The following is a 20,655-nucleotide window of genomic DNA, read 5'->3' as shown; positions in this document are numbered from 1 at the left end:
GCGAGCGGCACAGGATCGGTCGGAGTGGCGAGCCTTGGGGGAGGCCTATGTCCAGCAGTGGACGTCTATCGGCTGACATGATGATGATGATGACAGGACGAGTTGTTTCAACTACTTAAGCGTAGCCTGCGTATCATAATCATATTTCATCTCTGACGAAACTTCTATGCGAGATAAATATATGCAATTGTAGCATCCTTATCCTTAAAGTTACCAACTCCTAAGCAAACTTGAGATTTAATTTTATGGATAGCCTCAGGATCTGCGAACTCATTTGCTCACTCAGTCATAAAATAAAACAAACTTTAGAGGCGGGTTGAAGTGACATTTGACGGAATCGTTAACGTCAAGCACCTCTTTGGAAACGACCGATACTTAATTTGAAATTTTAACGATATTTTGAAACAACCAGAATAGGGCCTATTTCGATGAAATTTTGTATACATATAGATATAGTCCCTGACATGGAACAATTTTTATCACGGAAGTCATCCCTTAAGGGAGTAGCGCAAGGGGGTGAAAAGGGGGTAGAATTTACTACGGAAGTGGGATATGGGAGTATCTGACTGTCCCATAATTCTCCACTGTGAGGGACTACATTCCCCTACAAGTGTGATACAGTGGTAGCTAAAATTGAATAGTTTGGCTACCACTGTATTATACATATTTGTAATTTTTTTTGTGTTCATGTGTTATATGTTTAATGTTTATTGTCTTGTTTTTCTATGTGTGTAAATTACATAAAATAATTAATTTTGAATTTGAATTTTGAATTAATTATATTCACTATTCAGACGTCGCGGACAGGAGGGAGTGTTATTAACCTATATATATATTTTGACATGTTCTTAAGCACCGTCTAGGTCTGTCTAGCCTAGCGTCACAAGTTACTAAACCGGTTGCCTTTGATATGCAAACTACTCGCACAGTGCGGCGAGACGAAACGCAAACACGCAGACTTTGAAACTGAACGCTACTTGAATTATTAGTGTGCGTGGTAAGGGTTGTTTTGTTTAGCAGTTACAAAACGCAAAATTTTACCGTAAAAAAAAAACAGCGCAAATAAAATTTCCCAAGAAGGAAACTATATGGATTTTAGCATAGTCACAAATTTTGTAGGTACAAAGTTATCATATTCCTTTGTTCCTGTGATGGCGGATGGCTGCCATGCAAGAATAAGAGTATTTGCTATACAACTTTTACTGACGATGACGTAGCCATTGTAGCCAAGCATCGTCTCGCATAAAAGCAACAATTTGATTTCTGGACGACGTACAGCGCGCTGCAAAAGCGCACAGTTTATGAATGGAATTCATTTATAACATAAAGTGGGTATGCACTTTTGCAGCTGGGTGTACTTTGTCACAGTGACCCCTTGGCTTATGTACCAAAAATTAATTTGGTTAACTATCTACATATTATAAACTGAAATTAATAGATATCATACTATCACTTCAGCTACGGTTAGCCGCGTAGGTTAACGGTAACTAACACTTTTTCTTTAGTGTATGATATCTCAAAATATTTATCAGTACGGTTTTTACTCACTATTATTTTTAGTCGCAGTGCACGACGTACAACCGCCGCGGACACTCGTGCCTGAGGATGGATTCCCAAAGAATCCGAAACATGTCGCCAAAAGCGACTAAAAATAATAGTGAGTAAAAACCGTACTGATAAATATTTTGAAATATGTCTCACGATAGTTTAAGTGCGATTGTATGATATCTATTTCAGTTTATAATTTATATATACAGTCGAAGGAAAAATATCGATCCAGACAAATGGCTCAAAAATATGTGAACACGACTTTATTGCCTAAGGTGTAAGGAGCGTACACATAAATAAATGAATAAAATAAATATTATAGGGACATTCTTACACAAATTGGCTAAGTCCCACGGTAAGCTCAAGAAGGCTTGTGTTGTGGGTACTCAGACAACGATATATATAATACTTATACAAATACTTAAATACGTAGAAAACATCCATGACTCAGGAACAAATCACACAAATAAATGCCCTTACCGGGATTCGAACCCAGGACCATCAGCTTCACAGGCAGGGTCACTACCCACTAGGCCAGACCGGTCGTCGGTGGACATATTTTTGAAACTTTGGGAATGTATATATATTTATGCCCTTGAGTGTACCTAGTATGTGACTACTTAAAAAAAGCAAATCAAAAAATATTTCATAAAATAATTTTATTTGTTCCCTAGTTTTCTACATATTTTCCATCCGTTAGTTTTGGTATGCTAAATGGGCATTTTTTTCTGTAGTGATGCACTGGACTTATTTTCCAATATAGGTAAATTTAATGTGTTTCCTACTTAGAATCACTCCTTCGTTCCTACTAGGAGGAAAAAAGCGTCCCAAGTTTTATTTTTCAATTCAGTTACCATTTTTCAAACACTGCACGGCCGAGTACGGCGGTAACGAAATGGAAAGTACGTAAAATGTATGAAAATTTTGGGACATTGTTTCTTTCCTAGGAGCATGGAATCAGCTCATGATTCTGGGCACAAATAACATTAAATTTACATATCCTAAAAAAAGTCCAGTACATCACTAGAGAAAAAAATGCCCAAATGCCGAAATACGCAGACCTTGTCCACCGGCGCGACGAAACGCAAACACGAAACTGTATGAAACTGAACGCTACTCGAAAGTTTATTAGTGTGCAGAGAGCTCGTTCGCCAGATAGTGAACACTTCAAACAATAAAAACTAAAGTAACTTGAGCAATTAATTATGGGGAGAACTACATTTACTAAATTATTATTACTAAATATAACTAGCTCATGGATAGATGGTGCAGGCAGGCCGAAAAGGAGATGGCGGGACGACTTAGACGCATTTTATTTATCCGGATTGGCGGGACACTACAAACGACAGGGTCGAGTGGAGGAAACGAGGGGAGGCCTTTGCCCAGCAGTGGGATACTAAATTAGGCTAGTAAAAAAAAAAAAAAAAACTAGCTCATACAGGGTGAAATTTTAACCACCGTTCATACTCTGCGTGCTTTATAGGTCATCCGAACAACTTTTACTATGGAACCAACGCCGAAATCGCGAAAAATCTTTGGCTGTCCCTTACAAATCAGCGGCATCACACCAGCCGGAATGTATGAAACAGCCAAATATTTTTTCGCGATTTCGGCATTGTTCCCATAATAAAAGTTGTTCATTATGACCTATAAATTCACTACGTAGAGTATGACGGTGGTTGAAATGTATTAAGCGTATCGGTTGTAGAAAGAAATGTCACACACTTTGTCACACACTTTTGGCGTTATTCATAAATGTGTCATTTTCAACCGAAAGGGTACTTATTGTCGCTTGTCAGTAAAGCGCTATTTCCATATAGCTTCAATTAGAAGTCATCCTTATCGACAAACGACGATGTGGTACCTTTTGATTGAAAAAGTCACAAATGTCTGTCAAATCCATAGACATTTCATATTCATGTATTGACAGTTTCGTGTACGGCAGCATAATCCTTTTTCTCTTTCACTAATAAATTTCGGTATTTCGCCATCGCCTCCTTGCTATGATGCCATAACCCGACTACGAAAAAATGCCCGGTCGGTGATAAAGACAAAGCATGGCACTATTTTCTCTTTCCTCTTATAGGAATCGCTATAGGACTATCTTTCTCTATCAAAGAGTGTCAGGCCCTTGGTCAAATTTAAAACTATTGAATTTTGTTTTTATTGTATTTTGTTTGATTTAATTTCACTTCTTTTCAATTTTTAATTAAGTAATTTATTATTAAATTTATTGACATTCGTTATATAGTGTATAATACTAACCATATATTTAAGCTTTATGTGTACTAACAACAATGATCTCAGTTGGTCTATGAATAAAAATAAAATTAAATTAAAATAAACTAAAATCTGAGAAACCGTTGATAATCGTTTGTCCCTATCCATCATTTTGTCATTTTTCACAGACACAACATTTAACAGAGGGTGCTCAGGGGGTTTTTCAATTGCAGTCGGTACCAGGGCTAACCCCCTAAGTAAATTTTTAGTTAGAAGGACTTAACGTCAAGGAAATCTTAGATAACTCAACACGTTGTATGTGTGATATGTGGCGAGCTTATAGGTTAGGTTGGCATTCATATTTAGTAAACTAGAACTTAAAACCACTTACATAACAAAAGCGATATAGACAATTGATTTACTACTTAACAAAAAGAGAGTAGGTACTTCCTGATTTTTCAAAACATAGCTGTTGTGCGAATTTGAACTCTATTGCAAGACTATACAGTATGTAGAGTAAATAGAAATCTTTATTGAATGAGAAATTTAAGAATGATGCCTATATTACTTCGATCCGTGCCACACTTTACGTTACGTCTGTTACGTGGTAGTTTTACGTACTGTATAAGAAATATTTTTGCGAAGTAAAAGTTCATTCACACGCACCTTGCGCCGTGCCAGCACTTTCATACTTGGACTTGAGCTTCGCAGCAGTCGCACGCGCATCGGACCGGACCGAGTCCGTCGCCGTTGTCGTCGTCGTGCGGAACGACAACGTCGTCGAGACGGAGGAGAACGAGGAACCAAGGCCGAGGCCCAGCGTGGTGCGGTAGCGACGACGGTACATGTTCACGCGACGGAGGTTAGGAGCTAACTGAAACTGGACTGAAAAGTTTACCTTGTAGAAGCCTAGATAGCTATAGGCTCGAGCGAAACCAGTATAAGCGAGTGTTCTAGTTGATACTGACGTAGGGGTCTCTTTACGCTGGTTATTCTGATTCACCTCTGCTTGTGATGTTAACAGGAATAGTACCAGCGCCTACGCATGCCGGAACAACTCCCAGTTTAAACGAAATGTCATATGTTTATTTAAAACGGTGGGCGGTTGTGACGTTTTGCTATTGAGGGGGAGGTGGATTTATTATAGTACACTGGAGCTAGGCGGGTGGGAAAGCGGTTAGGTCTGATAGTGTTTTCAGTTTCGTTTTGATTGTAAGACAATTAACCGTGTTGATCGCGTTTTGGAAGACGTAGGCACTAGTATTTTGTCTAACATATATGACGTAATTTTGTAAGTCAACTATGTATCTACACAGACAATAGATTGTGCCTGCAGACTACTTTAACCGAAAGCTAACAACAACTAGCTATTTATGTGCATAAAAATGTTAAAAGTCAACAGATTTCCTTTCCTGTAGATAGGCGTTTTCTAAAATTAATATTAAAAACCAGATTTTTTCAAATCTGGACATTCTTGGGCTCATTCTACTCAGAATCGACAGCATTCTCAATCCAACCATTTAAAAAAATGTCCATTCCATTAAGTCACGTTTTAGTGTGAACAATTTTTTCAGTGCGTGACGTAGTGGAACGTAAAATTTTCATACAAGTTTTTGGGGCATTTTTTTATCATAAGAATTGAATATGCGAATAGTGATTGTGAGTTGAAAGAACCCAAAATCACCACGATCTGTGAGAATCAGGTTTTCAATATTTATTTTAGAAAACGCCCAGATCCCTGTGGCATGGAGACTTAGCCACCTACGTATATACATTATCCATTCTATATTAAACGTGGTGGGCGATTGAAGGAGGGTTATTGATATTGTTTAGGAGCGTAATAACTTTTGATAACACCAATATTTCAAGTTGGATGCAATCTCTGCGGTCTAAATGTTATTGCAGGTGTATTTTAACGCGCAGGTTAAATAAAAGAAGTTGTTTTGCTCTGCAAGTAGGTCAAGCGTCCCGTAAATATCAAGGGTGTCATTCCCGTCACTTGGCGAGTCAGACAGACGCTCATGGGCTCAGGTCAACAAGTAAAAAGTCAGAATCAACGAAAAAAAAAAAGAATCGTACATAGACAAAGGCCAAACTCAAAGCAATAATGCATCGGGAAATGAAACGAAATGAAAACATTTATTGTCAGACCACAGGTAGAAATATAAAAGATGTTAATGGTGATAATTTAAGTCCTTTTCCGCAGTCTACCGTATTTACGGTGTACAATATTTAGTGTCATGCACAACATGCAGATGGCATGATGCATGGGATGACAGTTGTATTAAAATTATTTAAAACAGGATACTCAATAACGTTCGACATGTTTCGATCCGTTTTCGAGGGTCTTCGACTAGGAGCACAGAACAAATAATAGTATTTGGTACAGAAGGTTCACTCTATAACAAAACGCGTCTACGTCTATTACGACAGATATGACCGCTAAGTGGCGCAAGCGCGAGCAGGCGTGCGTTCCGTAGCGGTGGGCGGCAACTACTACTGCTAGACACCAAAATTGGTGTAGGCAGCATGTACTTGAAACGAGGCGACGAAATTCATACAATCATTTTACGTTTGGTTGGTCTCCTTTGGCCGCGCTCGCGCACTAATCAGAATGCGCCCAGCGCGGGAGGGACAGTGCAGTGATGACAAAATTGCCAGCAGTCAATTATTACCGACCCGACGTACGGCGGGATTTCGTTTATTTTTTGTTTTTTGTTTTGTGGCATAGACTGCAACATACAGACCACCAGACGCGAAAATCGAAGAAAGCCTATCAATCTCTGTCGCTCTTGTCTTGCAATATTCGAGTGACAGCGAAGCAGATAGACAATTTTAAAATTTTGATGGAAAAGAAATACCAACTTGACAAGTTGTTTCCACTTCTATAGTTGGTCAAGCAAATCTTCTCAGTACACAAAGGCGCGAAATTCAAATTTATGTGACGATAACCCTTCGCGCCTATATTTTTAAAATTTGGCGCCTTTTTCTACTAACAAGATTTGCTTGACCAACTATATTTTATATCCTTACATTATAAGCTACATAAATACCAAGTCTCAAGCATTTTCCGGTTGGAACTGTACTTTAAACTTTCAAGCCGGATCAGATTTTAATCTCACCACAAAAATTAAAGGACCACGAAACTAAGTTTTTACACGAACAAAAAAGGTTGTGTAGTTTGCTTAAATAGTATTTTTTACTACATTATGTTATGATGACCTTGCAAGCGCGTAGGCATGATTAGGTACGAACAGTGGGGAGACAATCCTCCTTTCGGTTCGGGCAAACTAGGCTCCGTTCGGCTCAACATTGCTCCGAGCAATTATTAGGGTTGGCACAACTTGACGTCCATTTGATACGACCACAGATAAGATAATGACTTGAATTGTGACAACCCTAAATAGCCGAAGGGATAGTGCCATACATTAGAAAGGTACAATAATAAAATAATAAATCCGTTTATTAAGACACCATAGGAAATGATCTCAGTCGGTCTCTGAATAAAATGAAATTGAAATTGATTCGTCCCTGAATCGCTGTCTAACTTCGGGTTTGTAGGAAGTGTGCTTTCTGTATGGTAGTACTATCTTATTCTGTGGTACGAATATAAACAAAGACACTAGGACCAGACGTAGTAACATCAAAAACATGTTCTCAAACGAGATAAGGTTATCAGTGTCATCTCAAACTTGTTATAGGATTCAAAATATTGTTATAACTGAATACTAATTTATGGATCGGAAACATCGCTGCTTAAATAACCGTTTACGCAGTAAAATGTGACGTTTTCAATCAAAAGGTGCAACATTGTCGCTTCCATAAGGACAAAAATTGCAAGCGACCTTTTGCTTGAAAACGACACAAATACTGCGTATGCGTACATAGCCTACGTTGCCTACACTGCATAAGGTGTGTCCCACAAAAACGTCAAAAACGAAATGTTACAAAAAGTTAAAAAACTTTGACCATCAGAGGTTTGTTTTCATTTAAACCTGCTCTTTTTGAAAGTTGGTTAAATATGTATGTATATACCTAATCATAGAAGGGAAAGTTGAAGCAAAGAGGAACAAGGGAAGACCAGCTCTCCTTGTACATGCATCAAATAATGGAAAAACTGATGTCGTGTCGTACCAGGCTGTCAAAGAGAAGGCAGAGGACCGCCAAACATGGAAATTGCTCCACCGACAAGAGTCTTTCTATTAAAGATATGATGGTGATGATACCTAATCACAAAACTAAATCAAAGAAATTAGGTAGATTGTGAGCTAGAATATAACACATATTACAAACATAATACCTACCTACATAGACTGTTAAAATACTTAAAATGAGAACTCTTTCCTCACCGACATTGGCAAATTCACCCTGTGCAAAATCGCAGGGAGTAAAACGAAAAAAAAACTTCCCTTTGAAGTCTGGTTTAAATTAAGAAGTTAAGGGGCGTGTTATTTATTTTTACTTATATGCTTCAATATAACATCCTCCTCTAAATATATTGCTATAACAATTTAGCGAATTTTCAATTCCATTGTTATTTGCGAGAGTTGTAACTGATTGTGTGATAAAATTTCCAAGAAATACAAAAAAATAATAAACATAAACGCATGATAACATTTGACCTACCAATATCTTAAAACTGTTGAGATTCTAAGAAGCGTCAAACATTTGTTTTTGTTGGTTTATATCTCAATATATACCCTATCTATATTGTTAAAAAGCAAATCCCTAGTATCGGATTTAATAACATAACTAATTAATGAAAATGCTAGATAAATGCTAATGATCATCTTTAAAAAAAATGTTCCTGCTTCCAATAAGAATCTTATTAGGCAATGACATCAGCCTTACTAACATAATATGATTCATGCTCCATTAGACTCATGACATTGGACAGTGAAAAGTTAATGCATGCATAAAACTTGCATTAGCTGCAGTACTTGTGTATGATTGGCTTGTTTTAGTACTCACTTCAAACATTTGGTCAGGTTGAGGTGAACATAATTATTGACATAGGCCAATTTTATGTAAATCAAACAAAGTTCTTTAACTTCTAAGCTTCTAACAGTTATTAAAATACATTGGCATAAATAGCACTGACAATATCAGACATCCATCCCAAGACATATTTGGGCAAAGTTTTGAAGTGTCCAGGTTTTTAGGGTTCCGTACCCAAGGGGTAAAAACGGGACCCTATTCCTAAGACTCCGCTGTCTGTCTGTCACCAGGCTGTATCTAACGAACCGTGACAGCTAGGCAGTTGAAATTTTCACAGATGATGCATTTCTGTTGCCGCTATAACAACAAATACTAAAAACAGAATAAGATAAATATTTAAGTGGGGCTCCCATACAACAAACGCGATTTTTTTGCCGTTTATTTCTGTAATGGTACGGAACCCTTCGTGCGCGAGCCCGACTCGCACTTGGCCGGTTTTTTAAAGTCTGAGTAATCCTTACAAACAATTTTATTAAATATAGAAAAGAATGCAATTTGAATTAACACATGATCTCAAATGACTGGAATTTTATCTATTTGGCACTTAAAACAACTAACAAAATGAACACTAATAGACCTAAAGGGGCCCACTGACTATCAGTTCGCCGGACGATATCGGCCTGTCAGTTAGAACAAAAATTTGACAGTTTCAAACAACTGACAGGCCAATATCGTCCGGCGAACTGATAGTTAGTGGGCCCCTAAATAGTAAAAAAAAAAAACAAGTGCAGTGATAAACACGCATCAGCTTTCAGCTGCTAGTGTTAATACACTGTTTGTCTGTTTTGTTGTGTTAATATATTGTTTAATAACAATATAATAATATTCAGTGACTGAAGTGGCAGACCTAGGCATGTATTATTTATTAACTGTAGGTATTATACATATTGAGCAGCTCACATATATTATTATGAAAATATCATAAAGTATAAAGACGTACTAGCTCATGATGATGTTTATCTTTTGATTATCACTGAATTTATAGCACTATCAGTCATAATTGCTTTCACATACCTACACGGACTGAACAAATCAAGTTTAGACCAAAAAAATAACAATTTCATTTGACGAATTTCTTTGGATCATGAACATACAATATTCAAAAGAATATTGAAACAACAAAAAACTGGACAAAAAAAATTAAATTATTACACAAAGAATATTTTGTTTTTTTATACATATGGACATTTGTAAACATATATGCTGTGGCCATGATCCTTACAATGTAAGCAAAAAGTAATTTAGAAAACATATATATACCCGCTTATAAAAAAGGAATACTAAAAAGTCCAAATACACATGTAATAAGCATATATAGAGTTTCATGTTCAAGTGGAGAACAAAGAACAACACTGACTTGTATTATTGCAGTTTAAAGTCTCATTTTTATGCAATTCAGGGCTGTTAAGATAATAGGTCAATTTTCTAATTTACAAACTTGGCAGTTATGTTAGTTTTGAGATCAAGTTTAATAATTTTTTAGGGTAAATTGACAAATCAAAATGGAATTGCCTCAAAAGACTGTTTACAATGTTTTTATGCATGATACATCAACAATATCCTTTGATTTCCAAATGGTGTAGAAGTACCATTCCCAAATGGTGACAATACAAATTATCATGTTTACGCTTGAGTTTGTGTTATACTGCTGGTGACGCTGGTGTGTTAGGTAACTTTACTGATCAAATAAGAAGTGCACACTTACCATTTATAGACCAGATATGTGAAGGCAAGGAGTGAGCAGCATAGACGCGGCCGAGCGCCAGCGCGGCGCCAGGGCCCGGCCCGGCCTCCTCGTTGGAGCTGGAGTCTGTATCCGGGCTGGCGGTTACTGAGGCCTCGTAGCTCGCCGAGCTCGGAGGGATCGCGATCGCCTCGTGCGACGCGTGCAGGTCCGGCACCGACGACAGCGACCTGGCCCGCTGGCGGTCGCTTGTCACCTGGATCCCAGGAATCGCCCGCAACAAACTAAACCCTGCACCTCCCGACACCACCTCGCTGCTCGAGCTCGTCGAGAATGTCCTCGCCCGCGGACTCTGCCCCCCGTTCGCCGTACTCGCCTTTGCACCCATTGCTGCACTGAATGTTACGCAAAAAAACACCTGTCACACGCACCGTGGATGAAACTACAAGCACGCGCGGACCGCTACGCCCGCGGCGGCGGAACACATCTTACACACCGCTCTAACTGCGGCCTTTTACGTGTAAAACGGCAATAATCACGGGAAACGACGGGCCTCCGCAAAGTAAACAGCGATGCATGTGCGGTAGCTCACTGCTTTCCTGCAAAATTTTGACAGGTCTGCCCGAACCACTACAGTACACACCACAGATCCGGAATGTGATTACACGAAATCGTTAATGCGTAGTTAGCAAATTATGAAAAGTCACTATGTTTTCAGAAACGTGATTATTTCTTATACTAAAACAATTTAGCCAATCTTACCAAATGCAAAATGTCAATCAGATGTTTCAATACGGGTGACTATTTTCTAATCTGTGACACCTTGGTACATGTCACGTCAACTTTTCACGGAAAACGAAAATAATATTCGATTTACGGTGTTTTCCACGATTATAAATTGAAAATATAATTATTATCCCAAGTGCTAAAATTCAGAGATGAACTCTGCAACCGTAAGTATTACTAAATAGAAAAATTATTAATTTTAATGCAGTAAATTGCCAAAAGTTTACATTCTTTATTACTCATGATTGATTCATATAAATATTTTCTTCCTTTAAAACTTTAATATCCAGATAGCTGATTCGATTTGCTCATTTATGACTAACCTGTGTTTTAAGTATTTATTTGACTAGCATTTGCGCAAGTTATTTTTCGCATTAGGTTTATTATACCATACCACATACCATTTGTTTGATTTTGATGAACTTTAATGTAACTTTAGTCGGTCAAACCAAATTGGCAGTAAATAAGAACCAAAAAAACTATACTCATACTTTTTTTTGGGTGCTAGTACTAGTGTTAGACAAGGATAGTATGATTATCTCTGTCTATGTTTGAAATGAGACAGTCCTTTGACAAACTATAAGTAACCTGTCATATTTTTATCACCTTGACAATTAATTGGTGGCTTGTTATTAAAATTAGTGTAACTGTTGAATTGTATCAATGCAATATATGTATCTGCATGAAATTGATGTAAAGTTGAAAATGACAAGTTCAAAACAAAAATGAACAATACAACACTCACGGTTCATGAGTTACTGCCTGGTGACAGACAAACGGACAGTAGTCTTATAATTTAAAACTAATACGGGACTTAATCGCGTACAAACTTACGTTTATTTATGGCCTGACGTGTCTGCCTGTGACCACGAACGTAACGTCACGTTCGAAACGTCAGGCCATAAATAAACGTAAGTTTGTACGCGATTAAGTCCCGTATTAGTTTTAAATTATGAATGAAAATCGTGTTAGTTTAAATCAGTAGAGTCTTAGTAATAGGGTCCTGTTTTTACCCTTTGGGTATGGAACTCTAGTGTCATTATGAATGTCATATTTTCATAGTCATTAATGATAACATTTGTTTTGAAATTGCAAATGCCATGCAGAGTTAACTTGGTCCGAATCTAGCTATATCAGTCTGTATCATGATTGCAACCATCTAAAAACCAATATTAGAAGTAAAACTCATTCATTTGTCTGTCGTTTTGTGTTGCATTTAATATGGTTACCTTCACATTTGTTTGATGCCTGATGTATCAGAGAAATGTGAACGCAACCATATTAAATGTGTGAAGCCGATACCTGTCATAACACAACACAACAGACAAACATGAAATGAAACCGTACACAATGTCAAATTGAATGCGGCTTAAGACCATCCTTATGTTTCATCACCTGTTTTACCTGTCATAGTATAATAACTACAACACGCCATATTTAGTTCATTAGTAACAAGCATTTTTTGCAGCTCCCCAACCATATAAAGAGTAAAACATATAGTTGGTCAAGCAAGTCTTGTCAGTAGAAAAAGGCGCGAATTTCAAATTTTCTATGGGACGATAATCCTTTGCACCTACATTTTTTAAATTTTCCGCCTTTTTCTATTGACAAGATTTGCTTGACCAACTTTAGTTAACATTAACTGTCAATTGTCATTTACTCATTTTAATTAATTTGATTTTGCATTAAGGTAGATATGAACCGGGTAGACAACCCTATTCAAAAGCACCACTTAGTTGTGTTCATATTTCTGTGCAGTTGTATTATCCAATACAGGGTTGTGTTCATATTTCTGTGCAGTTGTATTATCCAATACAGGGTTGTGTTCATATTTCTGTGCAGTTGTATTATCCAATACAGGGTTGTGTTCATATTTCTGTGCAGTTGTATTATCCAATACAGGGTTGTGTTCATATTTCTGTGCAGTTGTATTATCCAATACAGGGTTGTGTTCATATTTCTGTGCAGTTGTATTATCCAATACAGGGTTGTGTTCATATTTCTGTGCAGTTGTATTATCCAATACAGGGTTGTGTTCATATTTCTGTGCAGTTGTATTATCCAATACAGGGTTGTGTTCATATTTCTGTGCAGTTGTATTATCCAATACAGGGTTGTGTTCATATTTCTGTGCAGTTGTATTATCCAATACAGGGTTGTGTTCATATTTCTGTGCAGTTGTATTATCCAATACAGGGTTGTGTTCATATTTCTGTGCAGTTGTATTATCCAATACAGGGTTGTGTTCATATTTCTGTGCAGTTGTATTATCCAATACAGGGTTGTGTTCATATTTCTGTGCAGTTGTATTATCCAATACAGGATGTTCTTTCACAGCTAGTCCCATAATAAAATTTGATCAGTGAAGATTATCATATTGTTGTTGCGCTTGTAAATTCCACTACGTAATTCCAGTATGCAGTGGATCACGTGATCTGCCAAATTTTAAGCAAGAATACTTTGTATAGTTTTCAGTTTCATTGGAGTTTACAATCACAGCAAATATATATTCATCTTACAGAGTATGGATAAAGCATTGAAAGTACACCCTTTTACTTAGTTATATCTCAAATGGAGTTAGACTAAAGAGAATTAAAGAAGAAGAAAGAAGACATAGTGCTCACCCCATAGCTCCATACATCGCTTTTGTTACCAAAAAGACTATTATTTTCGTAGTCTAGATATAGCGTCAAGTAGCGGAACTATCAGTACTGCTACTCGACACTAGATGTCACATGTGTCGCCACTAACGAAAAGTGTATTGCTCGACAATTTATAACTAATATTATAAGCAGGAGTTGAAAATAGAGCTCCGGTTTCTCTGGTTATAATATTAGCTGAAAATCGTTGAGCATTTGACTTGCCGCGACATCTAAAGTCGAGTAGCAGTACTGAGAGTTCCGCTACTTGACGCTAGATGTAGACTATGAAAATAATAGTCTTTTTGGTAACAAAACCGATATAATGTATGGAATGAGCACTGTTAGGCCAAAATAAGGCTGTAGCGATTTTGATAGCCCGTGTTATTTTAAACTTCAAACTTCTATGAAATTATGACATATAAATAACACTTGCACAGTCTGTGCTAATCGTTGCAGTTATCTTGGTCTAACTTTAGTATACTGAAAGCATTTTTTTTGTGAGTAGCATAGACTTTTTTTTTATTGAGTGCTAATAAGTTGTCTACCTGCCATCATTGGCGTAGCGTGAACTAATCTAGCCGTGGGCGAAATCGCATCTGCGAGGCCCTTTTCTTTCACTGTGCTCGAAGGGGCCTCCTGCGAGGCCCACCTTGGAGCGCGAGGCCGTGGGCGACGGCCCACTTCGCTCACGTCTAGCTACGCCACTGCCTGCCATCATGTCACCAAGTTTGTATGCTCGCATTAGCTTTGCACGGCTTGGCCTGTAGTTGTCGCTACTTATATTACAGCCAGGTGTGCCGCAGGTTCCGCTGCTGGACGACGACACCCTCGCGTTTGGGGAAGAGGACAATGCGGGAAAGAAGTTCATGTGAGAACTTTTTTTTTTTTTGTTTTATACTACGTCGGTGGCAAACAAGCATACGGCCCGCCTGATGTTAAGCAGTCTCCGTAGCCTATGTACCCCTGCAACTCCAGAGGAGTTACATGCGCGTTGCCGACCCTAACACTCCTCTCCCTCGAGCTCTGGCAACCTTACTCACCGGCAGGAACACAACACTATTAGTAGGGTCTAGTGTTATTTGGCTGCGGTTTTCTGTAAGGTGGAGGTACCTCCCCAGTTGGGCTCTGCTCTAGATCTGGAATGACATCCGCTGTCCTGTGCCCTACCACACAAAGCGAGATGTCGTTCACAGTGCCCATACCTCTCTTTTGGACGTAGTTTAAGAACATACCCGGGTCCTAGTTTAAGGACATACCCGGGTCCGTATTTCTCAGTGGTGATCAACCGTCGATACAACTTGATTCTCACTGACTTACTATTCTTACTAATGAAATTTGAAAAACATCCTAGAAATCATGTAAAAAAGTGGCTTAAGTTACCCAATGGGTACAGTTGTAGTGCATAATTATTTTCGGAACGGAAACGTAGGAACGTGTCGTGCTATTTCAGACAGTCTCGGTACAAAAAGTATTGAGGTTGACTTAAGTAGCATGATAAATGAACGTTTCCGAGAAAGTAAGATGGAAAACAATTATGCACTTCATCTGTATGTTTGACACCTCTCTGCAGATGATAGTTGCAGCGACTAAGGAGGTATTTTGAGGAGGTAGTCTATAGCCTAAATCGACTGCGATGATTGTATACTGTATAAACCAATGGCCGATGGAATGTCTGTGACCAATGCGGGGGACTGGGTCCCAGAGTACTTTTATGAGCTGACATTGCAACCTGCGGCTGGGCGACATATTAAAGAAATTCGCTCTTGGATGTAATCTCAGTATGTACAGTCAGCTGCAGAGAAAAGTGACACCGTGGCACCAGAAAATATTTCATACCTACATAAGTTTAGAGAAACTCACTGGTGAGAGCAAAGGTTCAAACTCACTAAGTAAATCTTATCAAACTGAACTAAATCTTGTCATGTTCCTTGGCATGGACTGGAAACCAAGGCCTTACCATGTGTCTCCGTATTCCAGCCACCCGTACATCGTGTTCTTCCACCTAGTGTTCCGCTGCTCCGCCATCGTGGTGTACATCCTGTGTGGATGGTTCTCAGACTCCTTCATAGCGTCCTTCGTGCTGGTTATCCTGCTGCTGTCCGCTGACTTCTGGAGCGTCAAGAATATCACTGGTAATTTCTTGTTAAATACTAGGAATACCATTATAAACTGATTTGATTTGTTCCCAAAGTTGTGTACAGTTCCCAGAGTTTTCTCTAATGAATGCCCAGTATTACGCTCACATTCACTTTCTTATGTCTTACGGAGTATTAATTTGGGGAAATGTAGCAACTGTTGTTTCGGTCACATAGATAATTTTATTGCACACCCCAGTAAAAGATACAGCTTTAGGAAATCAATTAATAAAAGACAAAGGCAGATAACAGACGGTCTAATCGCTAAAGAGCGATTCCAAACAACCTAAGGATAGTGGAATCAGATAATTTGAACAAATATCCTAATTTTTTTATTTTATAAACTGAAATTAATAGAGATTCTATGTTACATTCCAGGCCGTCTCCTCGTGGGTTTGAGATGGTGGAACTATGTGGATGACGATGGAAAATCGCACTGGGTCTTCGAATCCAAGCAGGTATGCGCAGTGGCCCGTCGCCTCGCCCTCGCGCCCCAAGGGGGCCTCGTGGCCTCGTACGAGGCCCCTTCGGGCATAGTAAAAAAAAGGGCCTCGCAGATGCGATTTTGCCCCCGGCTACATTAGTTCACGCTACGCCACTGAATATGCGTTTCTATTTGACAATTATATGATAGAGTTAGACCAAGAAAAGTCTGCAGCGATTTTGATAGCATACGCAGTGCAAGTGTTATTTTAAACGTAAAACTTCTATGTAAGTTTGACGTACACAGAATGACCACAGAACTATATCTTGATATAGTTCTGTGGTGATGACGTATAAATAACACTTGCACTGCGTGTGCTATCGAAATCGCTGCAGACTTTTCTTGGTCTAACTCTATTTATTTATTTCATAATATTGTTTGTTGCACTATAAATTATTATGTCAATATATAAGAATTAATATATTATTATAAAATATGAGATATTCTAACAAACAATACAACACAGTTCAAGGTTTCAGGAATTCGTCCATACAATATATAGTATTTTCTAGCAGTACCTATTTGCTTTAGTTTGCACTGGAATTCCGACACACTGGCTATGTCTTTCGCACGTTTAGGCAACTTTTCATAAAGGGATGGTCCCATTACCCTGGGATCCTTTGTACATATCATATGTAAATCTAACTTCTGATGGCCAAAGTGGCAAACGTTGTCGATGTCGTAACACATCTTTGATCTCCAAATGTATGTGTCCTTTGACCTTCAAATCTACGAATGTACGTATCCAATCGGCTGTGTTCGTGATAGTGACACTCGCTTGGCCCCCCTGTAGGCCTAGTACATGATTGTCGCGACAGTATCACAGGGCGGACACGCTATACATCAAAAATCACTTGCGTTTCTATGTGTGAACGGCACGTCTTTACACGCGGCATGCGTCATAGTGTGAGTAAGTTGCTTAAAAATAAAAACAGTACTGAGCGGCCGTCAATCTGCTGTCGCGGGGCGAGGTAATTCTAGTCGGGGCGGGGCGGTGCGTGGCCGTTCTGTATGATAATACTATTACTTATTCTGTGACAGTATGTCCCCGCGAGATAGGCTACCCGTCATTTTCTAACTGTATTAATTAAAGAGGTAACGTTTTTGTTATTTTCTAGAACCGTGTGAACCGGAATGAGAGCAGACTTTTCTGGCTGGGGCTCATCCTGTGCCCCCTCGTGTGGAGCGGATTTTTCCTCTTGTGTCTCTTCACCCTCAAGTTTAAGTGGATGGTAATGGCTTAGCTTTTTATTGCCTACAATCGTTAATACGTTATTTTTTTATGTGTAACGAGAGTATTTAAAAACAAGTAGGGTCGGATTAAAGATACAATGTTTAAATTGTGTAATGTATTGTACCCTTATAACGCGAGTCCGACTCGCACTTGGCCGGTTTTTTTTATTTTTAAATTACTTCTCTGACACAAGAGAAGGCCACTGTACCCTCTGCGCAAGTATGTTTTTTTAATAATTTATTTTCTACAGCTCCTCGTACTAATCGCCCTGACTCTCAGCGGTGCGAACCTGTACGGCTACATCAAATGCAAGTTCGGGGCCAAGGAGAACCTACAATCAGCCACAACCGACTTCGTGAGGAAGCAGATACTTCAAAACGCTACGTCATTCATGTTCTCACAACCTTCTCCGCCTAATGCGGCTGGTGGGAATGGTACTGGCGTAGTTTAAGCAGTTTTAGATTATAATTGAAAATGTATAGGGGTGGTTTTTGCCATAAATGTGTTAAGAAAGAGGTACAACAAAACCAGACTTACTCAACTTTGGGAACAAATCAAATTATTTTATTAAATATTTTGATTTGTGTTTATAAGTAGTCACACTACTATATATAAATTATAAACTGTAATAGATGTCATATATTAAAGAAAAAGTGACGAAGCCCTCCAGTGGTGAAGGCCGGATTCGAACCGGCGTCTTTAGCTATCGCGGCTAACGCCATGAACCCCTAGGCCTCCCCGCCACGGCGGTACCCGTCCCAATTTCTCGACTATATGCCATCTTAGTAAGACTAGGCGTCTTTGACCAACTCTAAGGGCAAGCAGTAACGCTTGCACCTCCTATACGAAGTCCTGCACCACTGGAGGGCTTCGTCACTTTTTCTTTAATATATGACATCTATTACAGTTTATAAAACCAGACTTGTTATTGTTTAATGTTCTCGCAACCTTCTCCGCGTAATGCTGTAGTTGAAAATAGTACTGGCATAGTTAAAGCCATTTTTGGACTCTGATTTAAGGGTTATAGGCGTGTTTTTTGCTTAAAATGTGTACCTAATGAAAAAGATAATACAAGTGGCGTTTATGTTCTCGTAGCCATCCCCGCCAAATGCTGCGGGAGTACTTTTATTGTGAACTCTAATTTGAAGGGGCAGGAGTTATTTTGCTATAAATATGTAATAATCTGATGTTCTTGTGTAAAAACTAAAACATCTTCTTTTGATATTTAACACATTTTTGGGTAATAATCATCTTTACTATTATATTTTCTTTGTAAATAAAGTTCCTTGATCTTTGTAAGTATTTTATTTATTTAAGTAAAGATATTATTAATAAAATAATTTGTTGAAATATTTTTTAAATAACGTTTCATTCATCTTTGCACACAGATTGATATAATTCTTTAATCATAATCGTATTTTCATTGTGATTTGTTCGATGTTTCATTCCATTAATTTCATATGATTGTATTTTCATTCCAATTCTATAAAGAATATTTGTGATCACCATTTTGATCATAATTATAAACTAATAATAATTGGTTAAAATTATGGCTCTATTTATTTTATTTTGACACCTTTAAAACCTAATATATAGTAAGGGCAAATCACCTAGCGTGGTACGGGCATGTGATACGGAGGGATGAAAGTCGTGTGACGAGAAAGATTACGAATGAATGTGGAGGGAGGTACGAGGAGAGGAAAACCGAGGAAAAGGTGGATGGATTGTGAGAGATGATATGAAACGAACGCAAGTGAATGATGAGATGACCCCAAGTAAATGGGACAAGGGCAAGCGAATGTTGATGATGACCTTTAAAACCTAATATTGTTTTAAAATACGTAAGCACAGATTAACCTTCATAATAGCGGTGGTCAAAAATCGTGCGTCAAACGTCGGTTGTATAGAGCAGAGAAAATCGTTTTTGAAAAAAATGCAAAATTATAACTAAGTTCTGTCAGAACATACTATGATATACTGAAAGTAATTATTAACTTAGTAAAAGAATACTAAGAATATACCTATTGGGGCGTTTTCTAAAAAAAATATTGAAAACCTGATTCTTCCAAATCTGGACATTTTTGGGCTCATTCTACTCAGAATCGACAGCATTCTACATCCTGCCATTAAAAAAAGATGTCCATTCCATTACGTCACGTTTTAGTGTGAATGTTTTTTTTTTCACTTGTATGTGCATGGGGTGGTGGAATCAGCTGGAATGTACCTACAATTTTCATACAAATTTTTGGGATTTTTTTATCATCAGGATTGAATGTGCTAGTGATTCTGAGTTGAAAGAACCCAAAAACACCAGGATCTGTGAGAATCAGGTTTTCAATATATATTTCAGAAAACGCCCATTGATAATGACTGCCAAATTTTAGGAGGGATTACTTATCCAAAATTTTATTTTATAACAGCACTTTCCTCTTTGTCTTCGTTTGTCACAAATTATTGCAGACAAACCTACAAACCCACATACTTCTATTTAGGTTAGGTTGATTTTCAGCTAAACGGTTTTTATATAATAAAAGAAATACAGCGTTCAGTTGTTAATTAGCATTTAATTCATTTTTTATTATTCATCAGCAAAACCAGTCGTAAATAAGATTTAGTTTTCTTTTGTTCCTCTTTATTTCATTATTTGAAAGAAAACCCCTTTCTACTATGACATGACTATGACTACTATGTAAATTGTAGTCATACAAAAATTATTGCTCCAGGTGAGGCTCGAACTCACAACCCCGGCATATCTCACACGAACACTGTCTTATAAGTACCGTGCGCTAACCAATTGCGCCACTGGAGCTATGGTGGGACAGGTCGAAATTACCCGTCACTTTTGCCTACTCACTTTGTGGTCAAATGACGTCCTCTTTCGTGATACCAAACGTCAGAATTTCGGAGTTTTCCAACTGCACACT

At 38.1% G+C, this 20,655-nt stretch overlaps 2 protein-coding genes and 1 non-coding gene across 5 annotated transcripts in view; 1 reads left to right on the top strand and 2 right to left on the bottom strand.

Moving 5' to 3' along the window:
* LOC134745642 (E3 ubiquitin-protein ligase znrf2) overlaps positions 1-11,095 on the bottom strand; it is a 205,437-nt gene extending 194,342 nt beyond the window's left edge. The window contains exon 1 of one of the 2 annotated variants that reach the window (XM_063679761.1): positions 10,472-11,095. In XM_063679761.1, the coding sequence (XP_063535831.1) occupies positions 10,472-10,838 (367 nt within the window). In that variant the 5' untranslated portion in view covers positions 10,839-11,095. Of the gene's footprint in view, positions 1-4,434; positions 4,631-10,471 lie in introns of those variants that run through there. The other variant, XM_063679762.1, reaches the window with a different exon arrangement.
* A 152-nt stretch (positions 11,096-11,247) lies between these two features.
* LOC134745641 (uncharacterized Golgi apparatus membrane protein-like protein CG5021) lies at positions 11,248-19,184 on the top strand. Of its 2 annotated transcripts, none has more exons than XM_063679759.1 (6): positions 11,248-11,403; positions 14,667-14,746; positions 15,856-16,010; positions 16,392-16,471; positions 17,616-17,729; positions 17,982-19,181. In XM_063679759.1, the coding sequence occupies exons 1-6, from the start codon at positions 11,389-11,391 to the stop codon at positions 18,180-18,182; spliced, it is 645 nt and encodes a 214-aa protein (XP_063535829.1). In that variant the 5' UTR covers positions 11,248-11,388; the 3' UTR covers positions 18,183-19,181. The 2 variants fall into 2 exon arrangements, with proteins under 2 accessions (XP_063535829.1, XP_063535830.1); XM_063679760.1 differs by having other exon boundaries at positions 11,258-11,403; positions 14,682-14,746; positions 17,982-19,184.
* A 1,262-nt stretch (positions 19,185-20,446) lies between these two features.
* Positions 20,447-20,540, bottom strand: Trnai-uau (transfer RNA isoleucine (anticodon UAU)). Its single transcript has 2 exons — positions 20,503-20,540; positions 20,447-20,482 (listed from the first exon to the last, which is right to left on the bottom strand). It is a non-coding gene; the product is annotated as a tRNA-Ile (tRNA).
* Between the last annotated feature and the right edge of the window lie 115 nt (positions 20,541-20,655).

The sequence above is a fragment of the Cydia strobilella genome, chromosome 11 (genome assembly GCF_947568885.1).
Source record: "Cydia strobilella chromosome 11, ilCydStro3.1, whole genome shotgun sequence".
Classification (NCBI taxonomy): domain Eukaryota; kingdom Metazoa; phylum Arthropoda; class Insecta; order Lepidoptera; family Tortricidae; genus Cydia; species Cydia strobilella.
This window is presented reverse-complemented; position numbering and strand designations above follow the sequence as displayed.